The sequence below is a fragment of the Canis lupus genome, chromosome 26 (assembly GCF_048164855.1).
Source record: "Canis lupus baileyi chromosome 26, mCanLup2.hap1, whole genome shotgun sequence".
NCBI classification, from domain to species: domain Eukaryota; kingdom Metazoa; phylum Chordata; class Mammalia; order Carnivora; family Canidae; genus Canis; species Canis lupus.
Window position 1 is genome coordinate 35,180,022 of NC_132863.1, and position 15,459 is coordinate 35,195,480.

Consider the following 15,459-nt stretch of genomic DNA (forward strand, 5'->3'; position numbering starts at 1 on the left):
TTCTTCATCCCCTAAGGTACAGAAGTGGCAGGATGTGATGGCTGGCACCAGGAGGTCGATGACAGACCAGAAGAAAAACGCGGAGAGGCTTTTATTACCCCCGTTTTACACGTTGAAATACTAAATGCCGTGCCCGAGGTCACACAGCAAACGCTGGGAACGAGCCTGTTTGTCGCAGTCTCCCGCTCTTGCCGTCATTCCCCTCCCATGAGTTTTCAAACACCGGACCCTACGGAGGTGTCCGGGACGTCACGATGTGTCGTAGGGGTTTCCGGGGAGAGGGAAGGGTACCAATGTCGTCAGGCCGGAGACGCTGCCTTCCGCCGGGAAGTAGGGAATCCCGCTGGGCGCGCCGGTCGCTCCCTCCCCAGCCAGGCGTTTAACCCGAAAGGGTTCGGCCCACGTGGACTTTTTCTTGGCCCTTTAATGGTCGGCGTTTTCCAAAGGCCACCACTCCGCCGCGGAGTCGTTAGTTAATGACAGCCTCTTCTGCCAATCGCCCTTCAGAAACAGGTTCCCGCCGCCCAATAGTGCTGCGCCGGGGGGCGGGCCTAGCAGTTGCGCGGTGACAGAGCGCCCCGGCGCGCCCCATTGGCTGGATCAAACCCAAGCGAGCCGCTGATTGGCCGGTGCTGCCGGAGGGTTACGATTCAAACGCGGGCGGGCGGGCCCCGGCCCCGCAGTTGCAGCCGTGCTCTCCGGGTTCCTGCCTCCCCCCCCTGCGCCGCCGGGATGGCCTCCCAGAACCGAGACCCAGCCGCCGCCAGCGTCGCCGCCGCCCGGAAAGGAGCCGAACCCAGCGGGGGCGCCGCCCGGGGCCCCGTGGGCAAGAGGTGAGGAGTATGGAGGTACCATTGGCCGGGCCGGCACGCCCTGGGCCCTGCGGTCCAGAGCTCGGACTTCCGGGCCCCCACCTCCTGGAGTGGGCAGGTATGCGGGGCCGGAGGGCGCGCCGGGAGCTCGGGCTGCCCCCAGAGGGGCCCCGAAGGCGGACAGGAGGAGGCGCGTGGCCGGGGCCCTCCGCAGGTGAGCCAAGATGAAAGTGTGCCTGGGCCCCCGGTGGCTTGGAGTAGGGGGAAGCGGGGACGGAGTGGGGAGAAACAGGGATCCGGCACAGGGAGAGGCGTCAGAGAAGCTGAGGGGCCAAAGAACAAGGCAGAACAGGGATCCCTGGGTGGCTCAGCGGTTTAGGGCCTGCCTTCGGCCCAGGGTGTGATCCTGGAGTCCCAGGACGAGTTCCTGCATCGGGCTCCCTGCGTGGAGCCTGCGTGGAGCCTGCTTCTCTGCCTCTCATGAATAAATAGTAAAATCTTAATTAAAAAAAAAAAAAAAAAAAAAAGGCTTAACTGAACTAAACTGCCTGAGCCTGGAATCAGGAAGGGAGAGAACTCTGCCAGAAATGGGGTTGAGTGTGCCCCTGCCGCGTCTGGCTGGCCTCAGGGTTGGAGAAGCCTCTTTGACAGCTCTTCCAGGGACCCCGGGGTTGGGATTGGGGAAGCGGCACCGGGTGGAGCGCTGGCCCATGCAGGCCCCCAGATGACTCCCAACACTTACGTTGCAGGCTGCAGCAGGAGCTGATGACCCTCATGGTGAGTGACTACCTGCCCAGACCCCAAGCCAGGTGATCCACCTTCCACCTCCCATTCACTTATCAGTAGTGGCCTCTCCTACATCAGGCTTTTTGCTAGACACAGCACAGGAGATAAAAGGATGAGTCGGGTTTCCTCTCTTCTGGGCCCCACCTACACCTTTCCTTCCAGCAGTGTCTACTCCAGGTCCCCCTCAACCACCACTACCACCACCACCACCTTTAAGTTCTCTCTAAAATACAGCTCCTGGGATCCCTGGGTGGCGCAGCGGTTTAGCGCCTGCCTTTGGCCCAGGGCGCGATCCTGGAGACCCGGGATCGAATCCCACGTCGGGCTCCCGGTGCATGGAGCCTGCTTCTCCCTCTGCCTGTGTCTCTGCCTCTCTCTCTCTCTCTGTGTGTGTGTGACTATCATAAATAAATAAAAATTTAAAAAAATAAAATCTTTAAAAAAATAAATAAATAAAATAAAATAAAATACAGCTCCCCCCAAAAAAATAAAAAATAAAAAATAAAATACAGCTCCCGAGGATCCTGGATGGCTCAGCGGTTTAGTGCCTGCCTTCAGCCCAGGGCGTGGTCCTGGAGTCCCGGGATCAGGTCCCACATCCAGCTCCCTGCATGGAGCCTGCTTCTCCCTCTGCCTTTGTCTCTGCCTCTCTCTCTCTGTGTCTCTCATGAATAAATAAATAAAATCTTTAAGTAAAATAAAATACAGCTCCCTTGCTATATGTTGGCAAATCAAACTCCAATAAAAAATACATACAAATAAAATACCGCTCCCTGATGCCAGGCAAGTCCTTCTCTCTGTGCTGCCTGGTCCTATTTCCCACACCCAACTCTCCACCCTTACTCTTCTTAGGGAATATACCTGTCAAACTTTCAAATAATTTTTCCTAGATGACCTTGTCTACTTTAACCCTGAATATCCAATTTAAATCCTTCTATGCTGATGTTGTATATCTCCCCGGTCTGTGAATGGTCCTTAGGCTTCGTTTGCAGCCAGTACTAACTAGCATGTTGAACCCAATTCCCAGCATCCAACAAGCTGCCTTCTGTTTCTCTGCATAACCCCTCCGCCCTTAACACATCCAGTACTCCTCCCCCACGGGGGCAGGTTCAGCCCCAGGAATCGAATCACTTCCTCAAAAAAGCCTATCAGTTTGGTCTGGTTGCTTTATTTTGGATCAAAATTTGACGAGCTTAAGGGGAAGGGTTTTACCCACTGATCCCCAAAACCATATTCTGCAGCCCAGCAGGTGTTGTTTCTTCCCCAGATGTCTGGTGACAAAGGGATTTCTGCCTTCCCTGAATCAGACAACCTTTTCAAATGGGTGGGGACCATCCACGGAGCAGCTGGCACAGTAAGTATAAGGTTGAGGTGGGTGAGTCTGGGGAGAGGTATGAGGTGAAAACCAAGTGCAGGTCAGCTTAAAGCCTGGCAGGACACTTCCCTGTTCTGTTCCTGTGCTCTGAGCCTGTGGCCCTTGTCTCCCTCTGGATAGTAAGAGGTTGGGTTTAAAGCGTAGCTTTCCATCTTAGATGCCTAGAAAGGGCAAGACGGAATGAAGAACAGAGGGTACGTGAGGACTTCAGCCAGTGGAAGGGCACAAGTCCCAAGATGGCAGCTCCCATTGCTGCACATCTGGTTTAAGTCAGAAATCCAGGGGTCCCCTGCGGGCTCTGTCAGAATGAATGTAAAACGCTTGTTCTCAGGGCTGTGCCCTTAAGCCCCACACTGGGGCTTTTGATTGCTTAACAATAAAATCTTTTTAAGAAACAAATTCAGGTGTATGTCTAAACTACCCTGATTTTCACATGTTAGCAGCTGATGTTGTGACTGACTAAAGCACAGCTATGGTAGCCCTCAGGATGCCAGTTGACAGCCCACAGACCAAAGGATCACTGATGTCCCTACTAGATAGGAGAGAAAGTACAGAGCCATTGTAACACTGTCTCTTATCAAGTCCCAGACAAACTCAAAGGTCCTTGTAAGCCGTTTATTGGGACTTGGGGTGGGAGGCCTACTCCCCACCCCTGTTTCTCCATTGCCAGGTATATGAAGACCTGAGGTATAAGCTCTCCCTGGAGTTCCCCAGTGGCTACCCTTACAACGCACCCACAGTGAAGTTCCTCACACCCTGCTACCACCCCAACGTGGACACCCAGGGTAACATCTGCCTGGACATCCTGAAGGACAAATGGTCTGCCCTGTATGATGTCAGGACTATCCTGCTGTCCATCCAGAGCCTGCTAGGAGGTGACTTCTGAGACCAGCCCCTCCCCTGAGCCTGGGAACCCGTCAGGACTCCCAGGACACCCCTGCCTGGCCAGCCTTTTCCCTTCCTACTGACCATTCTCTGTCCATCCACAGAACCCAACATTGATAGTCCTTTGAACACACATGCTGCCGAGCTCTGGAAAAACCCCACAGGTGGGTCCTTCATCCTTCTCAGGCACCAGGTGGTCCCTTCCCAACCTCCAAAGTATCCCTCAAACAGAAGGATCCTGCACATGACTTGCTCACTAAGGCCCCCAGCCGCCTCCCCAGCCCCCCTGGGAGCAGAACCCATCCAGGAGACCTAGCTGAGTGGGCAGCAGAAGGAGAAGCTGTTGTCGGGAAATCCTCCCCAGCTCCCCAGACTTCTCCCACCCCTGTATCCTTGCCTGCCCCCTGGCCCACCTTAGCCCCTGTCCCCACCACTCCTTGAGACCTGCCTGTTCTCTTCCAGCCTTTAAGAAGTATCTGCAAGAAACCTACTCAAAGCAGGTCTCCAGCCAAGATCCCTGACTGTCCAACCTACTCTCCTTGTGTTGTCTTTTTATTTTCTCCCTACATGGTCTGTCCTTCTCTTCATTTCTGTCTAGGACTCTGTATCTGAAGCTGTGGTGTCGTTTTTGTTTTGTTTTGTTTCTGTTTTTTAAATTAAGTCTCTGTTTGAGCCCTTGTGATGAATATATTAAATAAATACATTGATTTTTTTTTTTTTTTTTTTTTTACAAGTTGCCTTGTAGTTACCCTAGGGTTGGGCGTGCTCAGGGTCAGTGGAGTGGATCCAGGCTCTTGCCCTGCTCATCTAACCCACAGCCTGAAGGCAGCTGACAGGCTGAGCGGCTGAGCAAGGAGGTGACAAGGATTCCTTCCCTTGTGACCTTAGTCATTTTATGACTGCATCCGTTTCCTCTTCGATAAGATGGTGTCATAAAATGCCTCTTTCTGTCGAGTTGTGACATGCACCAGGAATGGCAGTGGATATTGGAGCTGTCCCAGCCGAGTTACAGATGAGACTGAACCAGACCTTAGAGCAAAACAGCTGTAGAGTGTTATGTGCAGACACATGCATGTACAGCAGGGGCTTGGGGGGTGAGCACCAGCTACCAACTCTTATGTCGGGGTGTTCTGGCCCTGAGACAGACAAGGCGATCGGGTCACCACCCTACAGCAGGCCCAGACAGCGAGGGAACCCCTCTTCCCTGCCAGACACCCCAGGACAGCTCTCGACCCACCTCTTACCCCAGGCCCTCCATGGATGGCTCCACACTCCTGCTCATCTCCACCAGTGATAACTCCAGCTGCTGCACCCACTGGCCAGGGGCCTCCAGCCCTGAGGCCTTCTCAACACTGGTTTGCCACAGGCCCTACCCTTGGAGCCCCTGAGAGGGAACTCCTATGCTGGCCATTTGGGGTCCCTCCAGGGGCAGGCAGGGGGAAGAGCAGGCTAGGGTGATGGCCCTGGTCCAGGTGCTGCAAGATCTTCAAGGTGGACTGACCCAGCAGCCAAGTGCCCTCCAAGCCCCACCTGGATCTTAGCTTCACCCAACCTAGTCCGCTCTGCCAGCAGCTGATAGTGCAGGCCTGGGGGAAGGGGCAGGGGAGCAGAGGAGGGCATCAGGTTCTCGCCTTCCTTGTGCTCTGCCAGCCCAGGCTCCTTTCCTGCCCTGTGCCCCCATGAGTAGCACTGGCAGGCAGGTCTGGGATTGGATTTGATGTCCTCTGCACGGTTTTAAATTTCACACATGGGGGGCGGGGGCAGAGTGGTGCTTGGAACAGTGCTACCCTGTTACTGCAGATAAATCTGCCAGGGGTCTAACAAATGCAAATTTTGATTCAGTCACTCTGGTGGGGCTTGAGGTCCTGCATTTCTCTGGAAGGTAAAAGTGTAGAGCAGAGCTCTCTTCCAGGTGTGGCCCTCCCACTTGCACCTGGAACTTGTTAGAAATGCAAAGTCTTAAGGGAGGCTTGGGTGGCTCAGTGGTTGAGCGTCTGCCTTGGGCTTGGGGCATGATCCTGGGGTCCCGGAATCAAATCCCACATCGGGTTCCCTGCATGGAGCCTGTTTCTCCCTCTGCCTGTGTCTCTGCCTCTCTGTCTCTCATGAATAAATAAATAAAATCTTTAAAAAAAAAAAAATGCAAAGTCTTGGTTCCAACAAGCTCTCCAGGATTCTGATAGCTCTCCCAACTTTGAAAACCCCTGGCTAAAAAAAAAAAGAAAAAAAAAGAAAACCCCTGGCTAGAGGATGTCTTAAGAGGAAGCTCAGAACATGGCACTAGTGGTTCTTACTCAATGCTGGCCAAATGGGCATATTTTTTTGCCTGCCTTAGGATGCCTCTGTGTGTGGTCCCCTTGATCAAAGTGTTTGCTCCCCCACCCCCAAATGGCTAGCCCGCCAGCCTTGTGTCAATCCCAGGGGCTGACTGGTTCAGAACCAGTGTTCCCTGGAATTAATTCCTGGGAAAAAGTAAAACGATGTTACTAATTGGGATGCTAAAAGAGGAGGAAGTCTGGGCAGCTGGAGCACACAGCTGCAGATGGAAAAAAGCCAAGCACAGAGAAGTAGCTAGCTATGAGATGGAGGTGACATTGAGGCTCTGGCCTCCAGCTGACACCTTAGCATCCCAGTTTCATGAGCTAGTAAATCCCTTTTTTAAGTCTGTTTGCTTTAGGTTTCTGGCACTTGCAACAAAAAAGTCTAATACCGTATCAGAAGGTATTGTTACCATTCACCCCATACAATTACTGTAAAAGCCCTATGCTTGGGGCAGAGGAAAGGACGCAGTCCTGTCCTCAAGAGGCTGAGGTTCCGGGGCCAGATAGGCATGTCAGTGGGGTGGAGTGCCATACAGAGTGCTGGTTAAGAGCTCAGGCCCAGCAGGCAGAACAGTTAGAATCCCCACACCACCCCATGCTACGTGCATACACTCAGACTTAACCTCTCTGTATAATGGAAGTGTTAATAGCTACCTCATAGGCTCAATGGGCCTTAGAATAGTGCCTGACATGTTAGATAATGAATGTCAGCTGCTAGACTCACATGTTATGAAAGCTCTGAAATGGGTACCTAATGAAGACCAGGAGGGTCAAGGAGGGCTTTCTGGAGAAGGAGATTGGGCCACTCCGGACAGCAAGAAGTCCAGGGGTATAGAACACAGGCAAAATAGCTTGGAAGTCAGGCCACACAGGGCTTGTAAGGCCTTTAAGGCTTTTAATTAAAATGCGGGGGCTTTACCCTGAGGCAGCTAACGAAGCCTTGAGTAGGGCAATGATGTGATCAGGTTTGGTTTCAGAAAGCTGCTTCTGGATGCCTTACGGGAAGTGACTGGCAAGGAGGTTAACTACTCTTCTGCAACCTGGTGAGCAATGGCTTGGCCTGAGTCACAACAGCCAGTGGGCTCAGAAGGGAGGGATAAAAGGGTAAAGGAAAAGAGAGAAAGTAGCAGGGCAGAGTAAATTACAGGTGGAAAGGAGGCCGATCTCTTGGGGTGCCATCTCTGAGATAGGGAACACTGCAGAACAGGATGGAAGGTGAGGGGATTTATCAGTTTAGCACAGGACCAGCTTGAAGTACTCAGGATATGCAGGTAGAACTGTCAACAGGTAGCCGGTGCCATGGTTAAGAGCCTTGCTCGTTTCCACCAAATGTCTGTGTGCCTGGATAGGTACCTTCACTCTGCCTTAGTTTCCTCCACAGTAAAATAGGGAGAACAGCATCCGACTGCCTCTCCGGTTGTGTGGACGAATGAGACCCGCCTGCAAAGCACAGGGCACTGCACACAGGAATCAGTCCTGGTGACAAGCCCTGATCCTGGCTGGAAACGTGAACTGGGAAATTAATGTGTCAGAAAGGGCAGCCGAGAACACGAAGGAGTTGGACAGGGAGGACCATGACAATAATAGTACAGGTTAATGTTTCAAGGTGACAGTAATGATATTAATAATAGCATTTATTAATAGTGTTTAGTCTGTGCCACGCTCCATTCTAAGCACTCTGCACACTAGCTTGCACTCACAACCCTGCAAGGTAGATACTATCTATCATTGTCCCCATTTTACAGAGTAAAGGAAACTGAAGCACTGGGTGATCTGTCCCCAGCAATGAGGATTCAAACTCGGGCAGCCTGACACTAAAGCTAAAGCACCGCTGCACTGAGTCAGCTTGGCCCTGAGGCCTGCTAGAACTGAGTTGTGTGCAAAGAGCTATAGAAGCCAGAGCACAGCCAGTGGCAGAGGGATCAAGGGAGAAGATGGTATCTGAGCTGGGCTGAAAAATTTGCCAGGCTTATTAGAGGAGGAAGGGCATTCCAGCATGAGCAAAAGCCCAAAAGCTTCAAAGTGCACCTCCACTGTCCAGAGCAGTAAGGATAGATTACCCGGTGTGGCTGGAACCTGAGAGGGGTAGGAGGGGAAAGGAATTTGGACTTGATTCTAGAAGCGAAGGGGAGCCCTGAGGGTATTTCAACAAGGGAGCAGCCAGGTCAGATTTCTTTTAGCTAGATCTTGCTAATGGCCCCATGTTGAGCACACTGGCATTGGCGGGAGCTGGAGGCAGGGATGCAGGGTGGAGATGATGACGTCAGAACCTCCTTCCCGGCTGTGTGCCCCTACCCTCCTCTCCCATCTCCAGTATGGAGCACCTATAAACGCTCAGAACAGACGAAGTAGAAAAAGTCAACCAAGAGTGAATGCTGCCTGGAACGGATGGATACGATACCCGCTTCTCCATCGCCAGCCCGGTAGCTTGCACCCCAGACCCAAAGGCTCCAGAAAGGAACGACGGCGGGGAAGGAAAGGGGCCTCACCTCGGCCTCCCGCGGGTTCCAGCCTCCTGCCGCGCCCTCACCCTACCCGCCATCCCCGGCACCCTCACCCCGACAGCTCCAAGCGCCAACCCGCACCCCCACCGCCGGCCTCCCTCCTCCAGCGCCAGGCGCCGCGGCAACCCCGCCGGCCGAGCTGTGCACGCCCAGCGCCAGCGCCCGGGAACCTGCCCGGGGTCCCGCGCCTCGGTGCGTCCCGCAACTCGGGTGCCCGCTCCTTGGAGCCCCGAGGCGCTCGGGTGGTGCCCCGGACGGCGGCCCAGCCAGGCGGGCCCTGACACCCTCACTCAGGCTACGCGCTTCGCAGTGTCTGCTTTTATTCCCCTGCACACAGAGCCCGCAGGGGCCGCGCCTCCCTCCTGGGGCTGAGGCCGTGACGGGGCGGGGCGGGGGTGCCGGGCCCGCCCTCGCCCGAGGGACGCGCGTCGGGGCGGAGGCGGGGGCGACTTCTTACTGCACGCCTTCCATCATCTTCAGGAACTCTGCGGGGATGGAGCGCGGAAGCGTCAGTCGCACGCACCGCCGGGGCTCCCGCCCTGCGGACAAAGCCACGGACGGCCGCGTGGGAGCCCCGCCCCGCGCCCCGCGCCCCGCGCCCCGCGCCCGCCCTCACCGTCGAAGTCGATGCGGCCGTCGTTGTTCTTGTCGCCGTCTTTCATCAGGGACTCAATCTCCTCGTCTGTCACGTGCTCCCCGGAGGCCCTGAAGATTTCAGCCAGCTCCTCCGCATCGATGTAGCCGTCTGCGTTCCTTGGGGCGAAGGGACAGGGTGTCAGGACAGGCGGGGGCGAGCCGCCCCCCACACCCCCACACCGCCCACCCGCGCCGCCTGGTCCACCGCACTCGCCCAGCCCAGCGCCTTCTCGGCTCCCCAGCCCTCAGTGCACCTGTCGAAGATGCGGAAACACTCGGCCAGCTCCTCCTCGCTCTTGCCCTTCGCATCCTCTTTCATCTGGCGCACCATCATGACCAAGAACTCCTCGAAGTCGATGGTGCCGCTGCCTGAGGCGAGCAGGTGGCGAGTGAGCCTGAGCCCTGCGGGCCCACCCCGCCCGCCGCAGTCGCAGCCCCTGGAGGGCCACCTGCTCACCATCCTCGTCCACCTCCTCGATGATGGCGTCCAGCTCCTCTTTGGTGGGGGTCTGGCCCAGCATCCTCATCACCGTGCCCAACTCCTTGACGCTAATGTCCCCGCCACCATCAGCGTCGAACATGTCGAAGGCAGCCTTGAACTCTGAGCGAGGCAGAGGACCGAGGTGGGCCTGGCTGGACTGTCAGCCTCACACCCTCCCTCCCACCCTGCCCAGCCCCCAGCACTGCCCAGCACGCAGCCACCCGCCCGCCGGCCCGCACTCACCAGCGATCATCTCCTCGCTGAGGTAGGACCGGGCCTCCGCCTGCTGGTCCGTCTGCAGGAGACACAGAGTCAGCCAGCAGAAGGGGTGGCCCCAGAGCTCATTCTTGCCTTAACCCCCTTCTCTTCAACCCCTTTCTGTCAGTGCCCTTTGGTCTTCCAGAAGAACAGTTCCAAACTAACAACACCTTCTGCATGCTCCCGCAGCACCTGAACCCCAGTTTTGAAGAACAAGGAGGAAACAGATTATGCCCAGGGTCTCCAAACCTGCTAATCAGATGTCAAGTCAGGAATCCCCCTTTCTAACCTTGGGCAAGTCACTTATTCTACTCTAGCTCTTCTCAGCTGCTTTTCAAGAATGAAAAGATCAGAGACGTCAAAGAGTTTTGTAAAGTACCAGCACTATTCCAGCATCATTTTTCAGTGTCCCCCAGCTCCCAGTAGAGCCTGGTACTATAATAGGGGCTCAGTAAATGTTCTCAATAATGCAAGGCAGAGTCATTGAGCCCCAACTAAGCGTCAGGCCAGACACTGGACACTGAGGCCAAGAAGACCCAGACACCCATCCCTTCCCTCCAACAACTTGTGGAGATGGAGATTTTAAGCTCCCTTCTTATCACTTAGCCATTGGAGTAAATCATAATCATGCTGGACAGAATATAATGGGGGCCTTGTGGAGGTGGAAATAAGATTTTGGGGGAGGCGATCTGGCCACATCCAAGCCAAGCCATCTGGCTATGGGACTTTGGACTGAGGCTGGCGGGGAGGAGGGGCTGAGGTGGCCAAGGCCTTCTTCGGCGGCCAGCTAGCCACTGCCCTCCTCCTTACCCTCCCCTCCTCCCTCCTCCTTGACCATGCAGGAGGGCAGGCTATTTTTAGCCTGGCATGGGCAACAGCAGCTGTCCTGTGGGGTCTAGTTACCCCTTGAAGTGGGGAGAGGGACCTCAGGGGAAATGACCTCCCTCTCTGGGAGGCCGGGGTCTCTAACCTTGGTCTATCATCTTCTGCCCCTTCTCTCCCTCATAGCTCTTGGGATCCTGCACCTTAGCTGGCTTGAAGCTCTGTAGGCCTCCCTTCTTCTAGAGGACTCCTCTCACCGGCAGTAGGATGATTTGGCAAGACCTCCAGCTAGCTCACCCCAGCCACTGGCTTGCTAGGTGACTCACTCTGGCCCTCAGGGTCCCCACCTCCACCGTGAGGGAGACAAGCTAACACCCCCCTCACAGCTCCGTGGCCAACACTGCCAAAGCCTTAGGTCTGCAGGGAGTTGGCAATCCCAAAGCACCCAGCCCTCCCCTTCCTAGAGAAGTCCAAGGCCTTCTTCCCAGGCTTCCTCCTAGACATCTAGGCTCCAGGAGCCTACATGTTCCATCTTTAAACGTCCAATTACTGAACTACAGAGCACCCGGATCTGGCCTGGAAGAGGTCCAGAAGTGCTCCAGCAAGCAAAGGGATGAAGTTCCTTCTTGTCCTTACCATGGTTGCAAGTCACTGGGCCTCCCCTGCTTCAGGTCAGTCACCTCCTCAGCACTCCACCACCCAAAGATACCCTGGCCTGCTCCAGCACCTTGGATTTGTAGGGGCACCCTCTCCTCCCACCTCTCTGCTCCCCAGGACTAATTGCCCTGGCCAATCAGATCCTGGGGTCAGTGAGCACCTCCTCCTTTCCTCCCCCACCCCCATTCCAGAGTCCTGGCCCATTACCTAATTTAGCCAAGGGCCCTTGCAGAGAAATTTAAGCCTGTGAGCAGGTGGCAGGCCTTGACGTCCTAGATTCTTGGGAGAAGAACCCGCCCTGCTCCACTGCTTTAGGGAGCCCCTGCTCAAGAAACACGCTTGCTCCAAGATGGGTGAGGATAATCAGAATCCAGAAAAGTTGAAGCAGCATGGCAGACAGGAAAGAGCACGAGCCTTGAAGTCTTAAACCCAATACTTTCTTTGCAAGCTGTGTACTCTAAGGCAGGTGACATGCCACTCTGAGCTTCAGTTTCTGAGCTTCAGTTTCCTTCTCTGTGAGGTGGAGATGGGGACAGTCATGACCCGCCCTCACAGAGAGACCAGTGAGAAATGGGGCCCAGGTGTAAGTCGCCGAGCTTGTGCCTGCTCCATAGGGTTGGTGCTTGGCAAGTGGAATGTCCTGTCTGAACCATGCTAGAGGGCAGGGGAGGGGAGGAGGAGAGAATGACAGCCAGTCACTGAACCTCTAGGTTCACACTCCATGCTAAGCATTTTAACCATGTGATCTCACCTAGTCGTCATCTATAGGGGAGAAGCTATTATTATTCCCTTTTTACTGGGGAGCTTTGTTAAATCACAAAGGTCTATAGTCATGTCAATGATTCTTATTATTCCTGAAGGGAAGTTGGGACAGCCAGGAGGGGACCTGTCCAAAGGAGAAATCTACAGATCCAGGAGATGGGTATGCATTTGGAAGAGAAATAAACATTGAGGGATGCCTGGGTGGCTCAGCAGCTGAGTGTCTGCCTTTGGCTCAGGGCATGATCCCAGTCTAGGGATGGAGTCCCACATTGGGCTCCCCACAGGGAGCCTACTTCTCTCTCTGCCTATGTCTCTGCCTCTCTCTCTCTCTCTGTATCTCTCTGAATAAATAAATACAATCTTTTAATTAATAAATAAACATTGAAAGCAGATCTTTCGAGTTTACCTGCTCCAGGGAAACGGTGTTTGTGATTCACTTTTTTTGAGGGAGAGGGGGACTGGGGGCAGGTTCTCTAGGTGGGTAAAGGGGCAGCAGGCCCTTTCCTAGAGCTCGGTGAAGAAGTCTGGAGCAGCTTGGCCGGCCATCTGGAGAGTGAAGGGATGGGCAGAGCAAGTCTAGTCCATACTGAGCCCAACACCCAGGGTCTGGGCTGGGTGTTGGAGAGGTAGCCGAGGCTGTGGACAGCAGCTAAGTCAACAGAAAGAGCACTAAGGCAACTGAGCGCAGAGCCCAGGGCCAGCGAAAGGAGGCTGGATTCCAAGGAAAGGCAGATAGACAGTGGCAGCTGGGCTGCCATCTTCCTCTATTTATAGACATTCCCAAGAAAAGCTCAGTGGAGCCAAGCCGGGCTACATAAGTCCTCCCCCTGCCAGGCAGAGGGCCAAGGGGCAGCGACACTAGGGGAGTCCAATTTGGATGTGAGCCCTGGAACCACAATGATTTCTTTGAAGCAGAGAGTTTGGAACCCTCCACAACCATTTGTTCATTAATTTGTTCTTGCATTTATTCAGAGAAATAGATAAGGTCCAGATTTATCTATTCCCTTTAACCTCCCAATCTCAATCCCCTTTCCTCCCCATCTTGCATGCTGCTCTGGTCTGGTCAAACTAAAATAGAGCTCCAAACGCCACCCTTTAGAGCCTCCAGGTCTTTGTACATGCTGTTTGTTTTCTGCCAGTAACCCCCATCTTCTCTTCACCTGCCTACATCCCTGTCATCTTTCTCAACTTGAACATCACTTCCTTGTGGTGCCTGGCTAGCTCAGTCGGTAGAGCATGCAACTCTTGATCTTATATATAAACTCTTATATATATACTTATATAAACTCTTGTCATGAGTTTATATATAGAGATAGATATAAAATATATATATTTAAAAGGGCACCTGGCTGGCTCAGTCAGTGGAGCATGGGACCCTTGATCTCCAGGTCATAAGTTCGAGCCCCACGTTGGGTGTAACTTGAAAAAGAAAAATACAAATCAAAAATAACATCACTTCTTTCAGGATCCCTCCTCCCCTACACAGGCCAAAGGAGTCCAAGGCAGTCTTCAATCATAGTCCTGAGCATGCCACATGACATGACCTGTTCTGAGTTCCATGGACCAAAGATTGTTAGTTGTTCATCACTGCATTCCCCGGTACCCAGCACCTGGCACTTAGCAAGCACTCAATAAATATCATGTTCTTTTATATGAATAACTGAACTGAGTGGCATCTGGTTATGAGGAGGAACTTCCTAACCATCATGGTTGGATAATAACAGGAATGGGAAGCACTGGGAGATAATGAGTTTCCTGTTACTGAATGTGTGCAACCAGGAACTTAATGACCATCTCTAGGGGCAGTTTTAGGGAGATATTATACAGAATCCAGGATAATGGAGAGAATATAAGACATCAGGAGAACTAGTTCTCGTCCTGTTTGTATGACCCAAGGCAGGTCCCTTCCTCTCACTGAGCTGCAAACTTCCCATCTGTAAAAAACAGAAGTACCAGACCAGATTTCTGACAACCCATGGTTTTGTCTTTTATACCCAGACTTGTGAGACATATGCCAAAAGTTAATATTCTTGTTTGCTGTTCAGTAAATGAGTGAGTGTTGAATAAATTAAGGAATGAAGTGTGTCTTTTTTGCCCCAATGTCCTACGCTAAGTGGAATGAAAATTAGCTAGAGCCTTGAAATTACATGGGACTTGGCCATAAATCCCAACTCCCCTATTTCCTTGCTCTGGATTTTGGGAAAGTCAATTTGGCTCTTCATCCTGAAAAAGGACCATTGTTACCCAATAATAGCTCCCTCCCCAAGATGTGTGAGATGTCACCCTATGTAAAGTGCCTAGAACAGGGTGTAGGACGCAGTCAAACCTCAAAAACTGAGAGCCCTGCCTCTTCTGCACATAGTGGAGCAGGGAGTGTGTTGTGTTTTCCATTCAAAGCTACTTTCCCCCACCTGTCTCTCCTGTGCCATTCAAAAAGGGTAGTAGGAAGGATTGTCAGAGAGATTTTATTTGTTCAGTTGTATAACAAACAATATCTGCCCTGCTAGGGACTGATCACGAGGGCTTTTGACAGGAAGTGACAATTAATTCTTTCTGACCTACTCCTGCCCTCCCGATAAAAGGTAAAACACAGCCCTTCAGGGAAGTTGCTGAGATTACCAGGCCTTCTGTATCGGAAAAGAACAGAATGAGGAACTCATAGCTGCAAGTCCCCACACTCAGAAACCTCTGGCAAGCTGTGTGACTCTGGGCAAATAACTCTGCCTTTCTGGATCTCACTTCCCCGTTTATTACTTCCTATGTGTGAGGCTCAAATGAGATTTTAAGAACCTGTGAACACTGTAGAAACAATAATCGCTACGTGACTGATGGATATGTCAGCCCCAGGTCTGCGCCAGGCACTGGATCAGGGTCCTTCCAAGAACCAATTACAAAATTAGTACTAGTTTGAAATGTTCCTGTTTCACACAGGAGAAAACCTAGGTTCGAAGTCAGACTCCAACTCGGATAGCATGTCTTCCCTTGGCCTCAATTTTTTTCACCGGAGTGATGGGCCTCCCGCTGTCGCCTGACTTTGGAAAGTTGGGAGTGCTGGATGGATGGAGACTGTGGGATAGATTGGGGCCCGCCGGGGCAGGCCGGGTCTTCGGGATGGGTGGGAGGATTCACGGAGGCTGGGAGCCCCTGCGGATTGGGTACG

General features: G+C 53.3%; 2 protein-coding genes across 7 annotated transcripts; one reads left to right on the forward strand and one right to left on the reverse strand.

The window, feature by feature from the left end:
- The first annotated feature begins 644 nt into the window (after window positions 1-644).
- On the forward strand, window positions 645-11,155 carry UBE2C (ubiquitin conjugating enzyme E2 C). 6 transcript variants are annotated; one of them, XM_072801266.1, is made up of 6 exons: window positions 645-833; window positions 1,562-1,589; window positions 2,866-2,952; window positions 3,611-3,848; window positions 3,963-4,022; window positions 5,108-11,155. In XM_072801266.1, exons 1-6 carry the CDS (start codon window positions 733-735, stop codon window positions 5,314-5,316), a joined length of 723 nt encoding a protein of 240 aa, XP_072657367.1. In that variant the 5' UTR covers window positions 645-732; the 3' UTR covers window positions 5,317-11,155. The 6 variants fall into 6 exon arrangements, with proteins under 6 accessions (XP_072657367.1, XP_072657369.1, XP_072657371.1 ...); XM_072801268.1 differs by having other exon boundaries at window positions 652-833; window positions 3,644-3,848; XM_072801270.1 differs by lacking the exon at window positions 5,108-11,155 and adding an exon at window positions 4,321-4,570 and having other exon boundaries at window positions 656-833.
- Window positions 8,987-11,659, reverse strand: TNNC2 (troponin C2, fast skeletal type). Its single transcript, XM_072801274.1, has 6 exons — window positions 11,517-11,659; window positions 10,044-10,095; window positions 9,777-9,920; window positions 9,574-9,688; window positions 9,300-9,436; window positions 8,987-9,168 (listed from the first exon to the last, which is right to left on the reverse strand). Exons 1-6 carry the CDS (start codon window positions 11,517-11,519, stop codon window positions 9,137-9,139), a joined length of 483 nt encoding a protein of 160 aa, XP_072657375.1. The 5' UTR covers window positions 11,520-11,659; the 3' UTR covers window positions 8,987-9,136.
- Between the last annotated feature and the right edge of the window lie 3,800 nt (window positions 11,660-15,459).

Bases quoted from the DNA above. Each gene is read 5' to 3' on its own strand.
- TNNC2 (XM_072801274.1), bottom strand. The intron at 9,437-9,573 runs GTGCACTGAGGG...CTTCGCCCCAAG, and splicing joins TGTTTCCGCATCTTCGACAG to GAACGCAGACGGCTACATCG. The intron at 9,169-9,299 runs GTGAGGGCGGGC...CCATCCCCGCAG, and splicing joins CGGCCGCATCGACTTCGACG to AGTTCCTGAAGATGATGGAA.
- UBE2C (XM_072801266.1), top strand. From the start codon at position 733: ATGGCCTCCCAGAACCGAGACCCAGCCGCCGCCAGCGTCGCCGCCGCC. The intron at 834-1,561 runs GTGAGGAGTATG...CTTACGTTGCAG, and splicing joins CGGGGCCCCGTGGGCAAGAG to GCTGCAGCAGGAGCTGATGA. The intron at 4,023-5,107 runs GTGGGTCCTTCA...CTCTTACCCCAG, and splicing joins GCTCTGGAAAAACCCCACAG to GCCCTCCATGGATGGCTCCA.